Source organism: Lepidochelys kempii, chromosome 10, assembly GCF_965140285.1.
Source record: "Lepidochelys kempii isolate rLepKem1 chromosome 10, rLepKem1.hap1, whole genome shotgun sequence".
NCBI classification, from domain to species: Eukaryota; Metazoa; Chordata; order Testudines; family Cheloniidae; genus Lepidochelys; species Lepidochelys kempii.
Window position 1 is genome coordinate 2,124,701 of NC_136389.1, and position 13,652 is coordinate 2,138,352.

The window sequence follows — 13,652 nt, forward strand, 5'->3', positions numbered from 1 at the left end:
AACATCTGTCAGTGACAGCACACACAGCAGGCCTCCCCCAGCCGAGAGCCCCACACTTTGAACATGGAACATTCCCAACCCGCTCGACTCCATGAGCCCCCTTTCCTGACGGGCTAAAAGTGCACTTCTCCCAAGGCTTAACCCTGAACATACAGCTCAGATCTCAGCATATTTTTGGAACATGTTTGAGTGGCCGTCCCTGCTCTAAGGAGCAAGTATTAAATCTGTGAGATACACTCAACTTAGTTCCAGGCTTTTCAGAGTAACTACATTCAATTTAAAAAGAAAAGGAGGACTTGTGGCACCTTAGACACTGACAAATTTATGAGAGCGTAAGCATTCGTGAGCGACAGCTCACGAAGTTGCATCTGAGGAAGTGAGCTGTAGCTCATGAAAGCTTATGCTCTAATAAATTTGTTAGTCTCTAAGGTGCCACAAGTCCTCCTTTTCTTTTTACGGATACAGACTAACACGGCTGCTCCTCTGAAACCTATATTCAATTTGTCGCACTTACACTTGTGTTGACTTCAGAACAAAATGGGGCCCATCATTATTTATCCACAAGGAGTAGACTCGCATATGTTTAAAATGCAACATTTGGCCATCGAGGGGGAGCACACAGTAACTTAATGTTCCCAATGTACAGTTCTTGAAAGACCTAGACACTTCCCCACCTTAGATGCACTGAAAGACACTGCTGAAAGAAGGCCACAGTAAAACAGTTACAGATTTTTATGATAGGAAAGAGTTACACACTCACGTCACATTTAGACACAGCTGTACAAATGTACATGTTTTCTCTGCTGCGTTAATGGGGTGGGAAGGCAGGTAGGATGACCTGCAAGGAAAGGATCCAGCATCCCCAATTTCATGTCAGGATGAAAGTGCTTTTATCCAAAAAAGGGGCTTTAAAAACCAAATTGCTAACTGGACATGACGATGTGCACTGTAATACTCTAGCACAGAAACTGCTGTTTGTTATCTTTTCCTGGGTCCAGTTCAAAAACAAAAATATCAGGGACTTTTTAAAAAGTAGAATTAAGTATTCATGAAAAATGTGGGTTACAGTGCTGGAAAGAAAAGTCCTTGCATCACCCACAGAACAGAGACAGTGAAAAGTGTACACTTCTCTCACACAACAGTCCCCACCAACATGCACCAAGCCAGACCTGGAAGGGCACTTTGTATGGCTGAAGGGATCAAATCTACATTGCCCATTTACATGTGACCTCTCTGCTCAGATTGCCAACTGGGGGCTAATTAGCATCAGTTGTGATGGTTTCTGGATCATGTGGACACAGCTTCAAAAAGAGATCACCATGCTGTGGCTTATGGGAAATCAAACAGCCATCAGAAGTAACCACTTTCAGTCACTGCCAAGCTAGGCTGGACTTGAACATACAGTTAAGATGAAGTACTCCATATCCCAATCTGAATGTCAGCCTGGTCCCACAAGACGAAGACAATGAAGCAGATCTGAATCAGAATTCAGTTGCACCCCTTATATGAACTAGGTTATGCCTCATGAAGACACAGAGATCTTCAAGTGTGCTGATAGCACTCTCACAAATTCAGCATGGTATAAGGCCCAGTTCCTGTGAAATACTGTGGCCTCAGAATTTAGGCTGCAGTACTGAAGAACACATAGGGCTCGGAAGGGGAGTGCTGTCTGCTGGAGCCATTCCTTCTAGGAAGCTTCTTGCTAGTTGGAAAGCACCTTCTTTATCCGTTCACACACTTCTCTAGGTCCCAAGGAAACCATCATCTCAGCCACGCTTGGTCCATGCTGAAAACACACACAAAAGACACTGCACAAGTGAAAGCAAACACTCTGTTGTTCTACTCCCATTCCCACACTGCGCTCATCACAACACTATCAGAACTTGGAGTTTTTTATATTTTTCCCTTGGTAACATCCAGTGGGTACAAGTCTGTATCACTCTATACTGGAGATGACTGAATGATGAGTTGTTAGTCACCTGCGATTAAAATATGCTGAAATTTCTAATACAAGACTCTGGTTCTGTCATCTTGGAAGAAAAGTCCCCAACATCAGGCCAACTTCTCTGCTGGGGTAGCGCCATCAAACTCAAAGGAGTTATGCCATGAGAGAACTCGCCCTGCTTTTTAACCATCATTTTGGACCAAATGAGGAATTTATTCTTGGTTACATTATGAACCATGACACACCCAAAAGCTGACAATGCCCCTTACGAACAAGCCAGCTGCCTTTCCAACCACAGGTTTGCAGCTCTGGGGGGATGGCTTGGTACTTCTTGCCTCTCTTAGCATCCCTCTCTGCCAAGGAGCTTTTTCACATTAGCACATTCACTTATTACAGAAACTGAGGAAAACACACACAAGGTTTAGCACCCAAAAGCCTGTCTTGTGACCAGAGAGCAGGCTGTTATTACTGGATGGGAAGGTCTCAACTTCAAATGGCTTTTACCTGCTGTCCACTGAGGGCCAAGCGGAGGAGTTTCATCATGCTGCTGTATTTGGTCCCTCTTGTTTGCTCCTGTAGGCCTCTCAGGTCTTCATTCAACCCTTCTGTAGTCAGGGCAGCAGTCTGCCCTTCCATCAGCCTTTGGGAGAGAAGAAGCCCTCTCAGTCCAGTGACACGTGGAAGTGAGGAATTCCCGCTGACAGTAGGAGCTGCCACAAATGACCCTTTTGCACACAAGCAAACTATTGCTTTTAGGAAGCTAAGCACTACCTCAGCAGCACCAGGAAAACAGTTAGCTCAGATAGGCAACGGATTATAAAATGATGCCAGAGATCTGGAAAACCACATGGCTGATCAGACATTTTTTACACGGACATGATCTCTCGAGGAGTCAGGGACAGGACCTGTTACTAATGTTACCCCAACTATAAGAGCAGGCCCAGTGTGCTCTGCATGTTAGCTGGATGTTTCTCCTGACATTTGCATTGCCATTGTTAAGGTTCAGTTACTGTCCCACTACAATGAACAGGCAGCTTGCACCTCTCAGAGGTCCTGTTTCCAGCTGTCTGTCAAGGGTCTGCAGACATCACTGCATCAGTTACGGTCAAAATCACTGCATCAGTTATGGTCCTGCTACTCTGAAACCGGTCAAAATTTAGCTTTCAGCACAACTGCTAGTCTCAGCTCAGAAGAGGCCCTTGGTCCAGAGTAGCAGGGTTTGCTGAAGGTTGGAACTGAGTTCTGGGGAATCTAGGATCCGAATTGCAGATGACTGTGCAGGTCCATATTATGATGGCTTAGCAGAGCTGGGAGAAGGAGATTTAGGAGTGGAAGAGAGGGTGGTACAGGTCAGGGCTGAAATGCACTGGCAGAGCTGTGTGAAGGCCAGAGGCATAAAGTAAAGGAGATAGTGCACAGCAGAAGCGGTATGGCCTGTCCTCCATCGCAGCACTGTTTCTGAACAGAGGACTGTGGCGCACTAGGCGGAAATGCAGACATGGAAACAGCAGAGGTCCCCTCCAGGAACTCCAGAGGTGACAATTATTCAGATTAGCTGAGAATTCATGTAGAAGTTTACAGTTTATCACACTGGTCTCTTGCATTCTGCAGGCCACAAGATCCCAGATTAATTCCAGACAAACACCCTGGTCATTTTGTTAATAATCAGAATTGTTTTGAACATCCTCCTGCACGTGAAAGTTTGAGCCAAACCTTCCTGGATTCTTGAAAGTTAGAGACTACAGTTGGTGAATTGCACCACAGGTAATTGCAACACGCTTTGATACACCCCACTGTGAAACTGGAGTAAATCAGAGTGCACTAGGGAACTTTTAGAGCGCAGAAGCAGGGTCCACATGGACAGCTAGTGTGCACAGGCTACTGTGAGGTAGACTTACACCCCAGCTTGCTGTGCGCTAACTGTTCATATACATAAACCCTCCGTACAAGAGAAGAGATGGACAGACAGACAGACTGCTGCAGGGGGACGAGTAAACAATGAGACCCTACCAGTCAGCATGAGAGGCAGTGATCTCTGAACACCAGCTGCCTAACAGGGTTTGTTGGCATCTCGGCAGAGGAGAGTTTTAAGGAGACTGGAAAGTGGCATGGAGGTAGCTTTGTGGATGTTTACAGAGAGTGCCCCCCATGCACCTGGGGCAGCGTGGGAGAAAGCACAAAGGTGCTTGTTTGAAAATGTAACAAGTGGGTGATAGAGGCTGGTTTCATGGGCTGACTGGAGGTGAGCATCAAGTGCGGCCGAGAGAGGATAGGGAGGGTGAGGACTGAATGTGAATGCGTTTAGCCTCTTGATGCACACTAACTACAGCATGTTTTCAAGAGTTTGTGTCTGATGCCAGTGCAGAATGAGCAGCAAGACCAGCTGGAGGGGGCAGGCGGGAGAGAAGAGAGCAGGGAAGAGACACTTACCCTATGACTAGCTTTCCTATCTCATCTACTTCTGCTGAAATGGTTTGCAGCTGCTCTCGGGACACTGAGGGCCTGACCCATAAGTAAGAATACTCAGGCGCCACCAAGTTCTTCAGGCGGCTTATGTGACCCTGCGGGATGGAAAGAAGGTCTGTCAAGATCGGGCAGCTCAGGAAGAGAAAAGATGAAGTCTATTTCCAGCTAGATGTCAGGGTGACAAAGGGGTCATTCACCACTGTTCTGCACTCTCACCAGTTCAGAGGGCGGAATGCTGACACTTGGCTTGTGTAGCATTTTACACCCACTTGCCACTGGCATAAATGACGATGCAAGTGCTGGGCAACAATGAGTCAGGGACAACAAGCCTCCGTAACAGGCCAGCGGTGGAGCAAGCAGGCTGAGTCAGAGCAGCACTCTGCAAATGACTCCCCCTGACATTAACTCGCTGATTCACTGAGGGCAGAAGCAGGAAGTCACATGAGTAATTTTATATTTGCTGCCATAGTGAAACCACATTTTCAAGAGCCACAGTATTTCCTGCCTTTATTAAAGCAAGAGTGTGCAGTGACCCCCAAACCTGCAGTGATCTCATGGGGCTGGAGTGTAGGAACCATGCGGCCTTGCTCATGTAGCAATAGGCAGGGCCATCATCTCCTCTGCTCCCACCTCAAGCCTTGCTTTGCCACCTCCTTTTAGACCAGGGCTCTGGATTAAGGAACGCTCTTGATTTAACCACAAAGTCCCACACTGACATAGCTGGAGACGTGCTCTCTCCATTTAGCCCCAGAACAGGCAGAAGGTAGGCAAGCTTCCCCAACTGCCTAGCCAACGAGCCCTGAAGATAACCAATCTCCTGGGGCAAGAGAAGGCCCATTCAGTCCTTGGTCTCTCTGCTGAGACCACCATCTGTGACGGGGGCTTGGTGATAGAAATGGCTGCTCACTACCCAGCAAGGTCATTTTGGATAGACACGCAGGTCTGCAAAGATAGTGGAGATGCTTGGAGTGTCATACCTGCAACTTGGACTGACTCCACAGCTCCATATTTTGGTATTAAGCAGGGATGCAGGTGCCTGGCAGGATGGGACCTCTCACTGTTTGTGAGGCCTTGGAGCTTTAGCTCTCAAGTTCTAGCATTGCCCAGAACCCAACTGGGTCACCTGCAGAGCTTCTGCCCTCCCAACTCTCTACTCCCCTCCCAAAGGGCACCATAGCTTTAATGCTGGTCATACTTTTCTCAGTAGGAGGACTCGCTCCACATAATCCTTCTCTAAAACCTCTCTGTCCACAAGCCGATCACCATAGACCTGCTCCACCTTCATCTGCAGCTCCGTCACCAGCTTTCGTCGTAGCCTCTCATCTCCAATCTGCTGGACCAGGTGAATCCTGCACAGAAGACAGAACCATCCGAATGGTTACAGACCTCTTTGGCTTAGACTCAGACTTATGAACGTCATTATACAGTGTTTACAAAATAAACCCATAGAATCATTTAGAAAAATCAACATTACAGTGAGTGTAAATATTCAACAATCCTTAACACATGGCTCTGGGAGAAGGTGGGGCACTTCACAGAGGTACACCATTAATAATGATGATTTTTAAAAAGTAGTTTCTCACCCAGACTTAAGTCCTTGCATTCCTCTCACAACATGGCCCATCTAGCTAGGCCTTCCTACCATGACCACCACCAAAGTATACAAGCTCCTGGCACATGAATGCTAGTGTTATTTAGGAGGTTGGCTCAATTCCCCCCATTTGGTATCTATTTGCAGAATGGCGGATTTCAGAGCCTTGCGCCATCAGGTTAAAGAGGAAGGGAGCCACTGCACTGAACCTTCCAGTGGGTGCAATGGGCAGGACGCTTATATGGAGCTGCTGAAAAACTATTTGCTTTACAGTAGATGGAGTGGGGCTCAAGGGAGAAAGGAACCCCAACAGTGGAGAATACAGAGAAGAGGTCATGACTGGAACAGCAGGCCAGGGGAGCAGGTGGACAGAGTCATTAGGTGAAGCTAAGTCCATGGAGGGCAATTTTTAGAGTTGGTTGGAAATGAATAAGGTGCTACACCCAATTGTCATACCTGTTGAATTCTAGGAGTTTGTCAAGATCCAGCAGGGCTGAGTGGGTGGTAATTCTGCCCACATCAAACTCCAAGATCAGCTCCTCCAGCGTCCTGCCCATCTGATTGCCTGCAAAATAACGCAACAATGGCATCATGCATTCACTCCCATGGACAGCTAGTATCACTGCTGCTCATCGTAACCAAGGAAACAGTGACACTGGAGGGTCTCGCTGCACCGGCTCAGTGCCAACACAGAGCAGGGAACTTTCTTAAGAGAAAGGCAGAGCCCTCACGGCAAGATTTTGCGCGATGCCCGTCTCGTCCTGAGAACAGACTCTGCCAACTTTTCTACCAAGTCCCAGCTACAGGCAGTGCCCAGGGAGTTCCTGCTGTTTTAAAGGGGTGACACTGAATGAAGTATTTCAGTAGACGTGCCATTACCTGACTAATAATTTCCCCTGTATCTCTAACACCTGCCCATGCAGCAGTCGGCCTGGAAGTGACAGTGCAGGGTACCCGGGCCATTTAACAGCAGCACTGAATTGTTACGAAGGTGGGGGGGAGGGTGCGGGGAACACTGATTCAGAGCATTACTGCGGAGCTTCATAGAACAATACTGCATCCCACATGCACCAGACAGCCTGGAGAGGCCCTGTGAGCGGTTGGAACCAGGGACTTTTCCCTCTGGCTTTTTGCTGCTCTGATTCAGTTCTTAAAGAGAAATCATCCTCACGTTGCTCAACCCAGCAGCAAAAGTGTTCAGAGGCAGAAAGTTTCATCCCCTGGGAAGGGGTTAATTTGCAGTGGGGTTCCTAAGCCACACATAGGAAGCGCTGTCTTGCTGAGACATGAGACTGTTTGTGACTCCTGCAAAATGAGAATCTGAAAGGGAGTGACTGGCCCAGCTTCCCATGGACTTTCAGGTTAAACAGGCAGGGAAAAATCTTTAATGTAGTGTCTTAACTACTAATCAGAGAGCAGAAGTGTCCCCAACAGTCCCCAGAGCAGCTGCTGCTCTCCTGACACCCCACCTCCAGCTCTTTTCATTTTACAATGAAGCTGGTGCTGAATGGACAGTCTTGGGGACTGAAATCCTCTAGTGTGGGGAGCAGAAGGGCAAGCTTTCCCCAATCCACCCCACCCATGCTTTGGAGGGACCACCTCCATAACCCATTCCCTCTCTGCTGAGACTGTCACCAGGTGGCCGTTAAGATCTGGACCTCTGCCCACTAGGAACTGGACTGAATTTTAAACAGCTCCCCAGAGGTATCCTGACCCTCGTCACTCTTGGGGGAACTTTAGAGGAGCTGGCAGCATTTTGATTGTAGAGACCCCTTCTGAGACCTTCCTTTTTGACCCCCTCCAAAGAGAGCTCAGAGAGTGCTGAAACATTAATACACCAAATCTTTCCACAAGCAGTAAACGTGTCAAGTAACCAGACCTTGGGGCAGCTCCCAGTGAATCACGCCTGTCCCCAAGTACCTGCAAATCCAGAGCCGCAGTTGGTGACGATGTCCAGTAGAGCTTCCGGCAAGCAGCCATCTTGAACAAAATGTTCTAGAAAAATGTCTCCCTGCCTTTTGGACAGTTTACTGCCATCTTTGTTCAAGAGCAACGGAAGGTGGCCAAACCGAGGAGGGTCCCAGCCAAAGGCTCTGTAGATAAGAAGGTGCTTGGATGTTGAAGTAAGCCACTCAGTTCCACGGAGAACGTGGCTAATTCCCATGTGATGGTCATCCACCACATTTGCCAGGTGGTATGTGGGGAAGCCATCCCCTTTTAAGATCACCGGGTCACCTTCCACCGTAGCCACTTCATGCTTGCTCCATCCATAGACCAGATCATGAAAGGGCTCCACACCTTCCTTCAAACGGAAGCGGACCACGTAGTCAGAACGCTGCGACAACTTCTCAGCCACTCGCTCTGAGCTCAAGTGTCGGCACCTGTTGTCATACCTTTTGGGACAGGAGAGCAATGGTCTTGGTTCAGTACCACTGGCAAAAGGTCAGCTTTTTCTATTCTAGTCTGGATCCTGAGTTCTAATCTCAGCTCTGGCAACAATTCACTCAGGGCTGGGTCAAGTCTCACCTCTATGCCTCAGCCCCTCGTTCTGTAAGGTGGGGATAATGTTTATCTACTTACACGCCTCACTAGGAGGGTGGGGGATTGAGAAGCTTGATCAGTTAATGTGTGTAATGCTCTTTAGAGACAGTAGGTGATATATAAATGTTAAACATGGTCATTTAGGCTAGAGACTGGGACTTTCCCTTCAACAACAAGATACATTTGGAGCTAAAGCCAAAGTGACAAGTAAGAGCTCTGATTATTCTGAGCTGTTAATGCCTTCAGTGCCCCTGTAGCTGGGCAGCTGGTGTCTTGGATCCCAATGCCAGAGACTTCTTCACTGGTTCTGCATGCACACACTCCACAGGAAGCCCCCCTACCGTGGTGTCTGACGATTGCGTAGCGCATCCTTCTTCAGCAGTTCCAGGCGCTGAGGGGTGCAAAAGCAGCGGTAGGCAGCTCCATTCTCCAGAAGAAACTTGCTGGCTTTCTTATACAGCTCAAGTCTGAGAGACTGCTGGTAGGGCCCGACCGGGCCTCCTTTGCGAGGGCTTTCATCAGGTGGGATACCTGGAATGCCAGATTTATGGGATTTAACAAGCTCTCAGTCCAAGGTAAAGTCTGATGATAGAGCATTCAACAGGGATCAGAAGGCAGGAGTTTGTAGTGTGTCCACAGAGCACACTGCTCACTCACAGCCTGGGACTCTACCTGGTGAACTGTAGAGGAATCTTCCAGAGCCATCAACAGTGTTAGCGTTTATAGCAGGGGTGGCCAAACTGTGGCTCGCAAGCCACATAAAGCTCTTTTACAGTTAAAATGCAGATCGCGGAGTCCCACCCCATTCTCCACCTACTGGACTTGGGGTGGATGAGAGAGCTTGGGACCTCTGTCTTGCAGGAAGGTGGTGGAGTAGCGGCTTCTGCCCAGTGGGGAAGGGGGTCTCAGGAATTCAGTCCTGCGAAGCATGCCTTCTGGGGCTCAGGGCTTCAGCAGTAGCGGGACTGATGCCCTGAGCCCTGGCCGGTGCCTCCCGCAGGGCAGAAGCCCTGAGCCCCGGCAGACCCACCCTGGCTCTTGAACTTCTGAAGATTGTCAGATTCGGCTCGGAAGGTCAGTAAGTTTGGCCACCCGTGGTTTATGGTCTCTTTCAGGTTTCCAGCCTCTGGTAGGTCAGACCATGACAAACTGGCAAATACTTGAGCAGGTCCAATCCATTTCAAGTAGCCGAGTGTGAAGTATGTAAGTGTGGCTGCCCGCACTCACCTTCCTCTGGTAAGTTACACTATCTTCACAGAAATGCAGCTGAGATTTTAGGACCCATTATTTTCTCTACTGTAAAGTGATTCAATTACCAGAGTACTCGGAATTCTAAACATGCGAAACAGAATTAACAGTAACACCGTCTTCTCAAACGTTCACCATCAATGCAATATCTTTAACACTCATCCAAGCACAAAAAGAGGCAAAGGATGCAGCCCGGAGACTGGTGTGTACACAGATGAACAACCATCTCTGAATCTTATAAGACATGTCACAGAACCCTTTTTTGCAAATTACATGCACGCACACAATTTATTAACTCATGCTGAGTTCTCTCAGTTCCAACTCCTGGTCTTTTTGCCAACCTCCTACACACCTCTTTGGTAGGGATGCATCTCTTTCCAGATAAACATCCATGGTCCTTCTGCACAGGATAACCAAAGGACACTCACCTAATCATTAGCTAAAGTCTTACTACAATAGGACCCTTCTGGCTCCTAGCCCTTTGTGATAACCACTCAATATATTGAATAGCAAGGAAGAGTGCTGACGGGATTTTGAATTTTAGTGAGGTTCTTTTTAGTAGTAAAACTCTTCATGGTGTAGATTGTTTCAGTAGTTAAGAAGTGAAGTGTATAGACTTGGAAGTTACCTGCCCAATCCAGCATATCCTCTATTCCTTCCGCAGCCCCAGGCACAATGCGACTTTGATCCGTATCTTCCAGTCTCAAGATAAAAGCCCCTTGGTTTTTTCTAGCAAAAATGTAATTGTACAAAGCAGTGCGAAGGCCGCCCAAGTGCAGAAAGCCTGGGTTATAAGAGCAAAAGCAGAGCAAGTCAGGTCAAATTAGATACAATCGACAAAAGAAGTTTTTCAACAGGAGCTGTAAACTATTGTTTATGATGGCATTTCACACATTATTACACCTGAACAGCACAGAGAAACACCAAACGGCTATGCAGACCATTAAAGCTCTGTCTACACTAGGAAACTGAAGCACCGATGACTGGTTTTCAGAAATGGCTTCCTTGAGCTGGTGCAGAATATGATTTAAATGACAGTATCCACTGGAGAAAGCCATTCTCAAAACTCTTTCAGATGGCACGATTAGCTTCTGTCTTCCTCTCCAAAACACTGAAGAGTTTTGTGTGGTCTGCACTCTCACTTACACAGGTTTCAGTACTGGTTAGGGGATCTAATATTGAAAATTAGCAGCAGCTGTTCAATGTCCTACTAGACAAGTCTTTAAAGAGTAAATATGCAACCTGAGGGTCAACAGCAATGGCCTAGTAAAGGCAGGATGGACTGTGTGATCACAAGAGCCTGCACAGATTGCCAACTCGGCCCAAGCATTTGCCAGTTTGTAATGATCCTACCCTCTCGGAGCTGAGGCCATTAATCAGTGCTTCTCATTGCAGCAGAGGAAATTGCCCTTTATCTTATTTATCTGGGAGACCTGTACGGCTGGAGCAGAACACTGCAAGATCTGCTCCTGACTTGGCATACAACATACCCATATGCAGTTTAACTGATCACTAATGCAACTAATTTCAAAGTGTGACAAGACAGATCTATTAAGGGACAATGTCACAGTTTGGTGTAAAACGTACTTTTTTAAAAGAGGTATTTAAAATGTTTTGGGAGCCTTCACAGATGAAAGGATGTAAATGTCAGGTATCACCTATAACAGAAGTGTTTTTATGAATGTTCAGTTTCAGTTGAGAGGGTTTCCCCTGCAACCCACATTAAACAGACCCTTGTAGCAAGCTACAAAAGAGAACCTGAAAACAAAAAGGACTAAAAACAGACCAGTATATTTTCACTGGGAGAGAATGCTAGTTCTGAGCATACAGAACTAGCCATTTTAGGTTCCATTATTACAAACCACTCCGCATTGACACACTGAAGTTCATGGGGCTCTGTACAGGCTGAGGGGCCCAAATTTGTCAGATTGTGTCCATTATTTTTAAGGCACCTATTCCTGTGACACGGAAGTGCCAGCTGATAGATGGAGTTCCATTCTCAGATCCGTCACAGGCACAGGCCTTGTTTAGATACAAAACTTGTATCAGTTTAATTTTTTAAAACATATCTATTTACTTAAACCACTGCAAACCTCTGTGTGGATACTCTTAAATCAATTTTCTGTTGCTTATATGTATTATAACTTAAATTGAGAAGGAATCAGCTTAAAACTATATTGACACAACCCAGGTGTAAACAGATTTAAAAGAGCCCATAGAGCCATTTGCATGAGTTTATCCAAATCGATTTAAGACATTTATTCTAGCTCAACTGATGCAACTTTAGTATGTATACAGAGCCTTTGCGTGTGACCCTGAGCCTTTAAACTCAGAAGAGTGATATAATACACATCGCTCTCACAGGGACATTGTGACGTGCTTTGAAAACTTTTAAATGAAAGTTTCTCCAAAAGTGCAAATTATGAAAAAAATACAAAAACCGGGTGGGGAAGGGTTATTAAACAGCCACTTTTTTTTTTATTATTATTATTATTATTTCTGGCCCTGTACTAGATGAATGATTTTTATATTTTAAGTCGACGTTTAGATTCTAAAGGAGTTTCACCATTCCATTTACATCCCCACTCCTGAATCACAACAAATTGGGCTCATTTTTAACTCACACCAAGTTTATCCTCTCGGATATTAGCTACATTTCGGTAGTTTTGGTTTAGTTTTCAGGCACTTTTTTAAAGTCTCCATGGGTGTTTCAAGGACACATTTACAATTCTCATGCAAATTACCCCCCCACACACCACCACCACCCCCCCCCTCCGGTGTCCCTTCCAGTAGGGCAGAACCACCCCCCCCCCCGGCCAGTAGCGTGCCATCCCAGTATGGTTTCAGAGGAGCAGCCGGGTCAGTCTGTATCCGCAAAAAGAACAGGGGGACTCGTGGCACCTTAGAGACGAACCAGTTTATTTGAGCGTGAGCTTCCGTGGGCTGCAGCAGCTGCGCCCGATGCAGCGGGCTGTAGCTCCGGGAAGCTCACGCTCAGATAACCTGGTCCCCCCCCGTTCTTTGCCCCAGCGTGGGTAACTTCAGGTGCGGGCGAGGACAGGAACTCGAACCCCAGCTGCTGCCGCGGCCCTGTGCGGCTGGGACTGGGGACCCTTTACCTGTGGGGCTGGGCGCGAACCGCACCCTCGCCCCGGCTCCGGCTCCGCAGGGCACGACCCCCGCCCGAGACGGCGCCCCGCGCAGAAGGGGCCCGGCCCCGCGCAGCGCAGGCGCCATGGAAGCGCCCGTTCCGGCACGGAGCTCCCCGCGCACGTGGGTGCGCCGAACGGCTTCCGGCTTTGCACAGCCAGCCAATCAACTTCGCCCCCACACCACAGGGCGGGGCGTCCCTTAAAGGAGCCACGTCCCCTTTATCTCACGCCTCCGGTCCGGGCACGGTTGCCGGGCGCTTCGCTGTGTCTAAACGGGGGGGGGGGGGCGAGCTATAAGTCACTCCGCATTGGCCAAGCCTATCCCCACACCCCGAACAACAACTCCTCCTGGGTCCTCTCCGGGGCGGCGCGGGAGAGGTGGCATCTTCCCCGCAGCGCCAGCGACACCCGGGGGGATCCCGGCAGGGGGTCCCCGCGCCACGGGCAGCTCCGCGCGGGGCCGGGGACCGGCGGGGGCCCGGGGCGGCGAGCTGGGATGGGCGCGGGGCCTGTCAGGCGCCCGGCTCGTCTCGGGGCGCCGCACCAGGCCGAGGGGAGCGGGCCCAGCCGGGCGAGGGGACGTGGCGGGACCGGGCTGGGGCGCAGCGAGCGCGGCGGGAGGGCTCCAGCCTCGCCTCCTCTGGTGGGGGAGGCGGGCTACGGGGGCCAGTAGGGGCCAATCCGGGGCCGGCGGGGGCGGGGTACGGGG

The 13,652-nt window shown here is 48.7% G+C and overlaps 1 protein-coding gene across 3 annotated transcripts; it reads right to left on the reverse strand.

The window, feature by feature from the left end:
* Positions 1 to 717: 717 nt before the first annotated feature.
* Positions 718 to 13,612, reverse strand: EARS2 (glutamyl-tRNA synthetase 2, mitochondrial). Of its 3 annotated transcripts, none has more exons than XM_073361621.2 (9): positions 12,911 to 13,609; positions 10,420 to 10,575; positions 8,885 to 9,074; positions 7,923 to 8,395; positions 6,459 to 6,567; positions 5,607 to 5,760; positions 4,376 to 4,506; positions 2,450 to 2,585; positions 718 to 1,808 (listed from the first exon to the last, which is right to left on the reverse strand). In XM_073361621.2, exons 1-9 carry the CDS (start codon positions 13,026 to 13,028, stop codon positions 1,767 to 1,769), a joined length of 1,509 nt encoding a protein of 502 aa, XP_073217722.1. In that variant the 5' UTR covers positions 13,029 to 13,609; the 3' UTR covers positions 718 to 1,766. The 3 variants fall into 3 exon arrangements, with proteins under 3 accessions (XP_073217722.1, XP_073217721.1, XP_073217723.1); XM_073361620.2 differs by having other exon boundaries at positions 718 to 1,786; positions 12,911 to 13,606; XM_073361622.2 differs by lacking the exons at positions 718 to 1,808; positions 4,376 to 4,506 and having other exon boundaries at positions 2,456 to 2,585; positions 12,911 to 13,612.
* Positions 13,613 to 13,652: the final 40 nt, after the last annotated feature.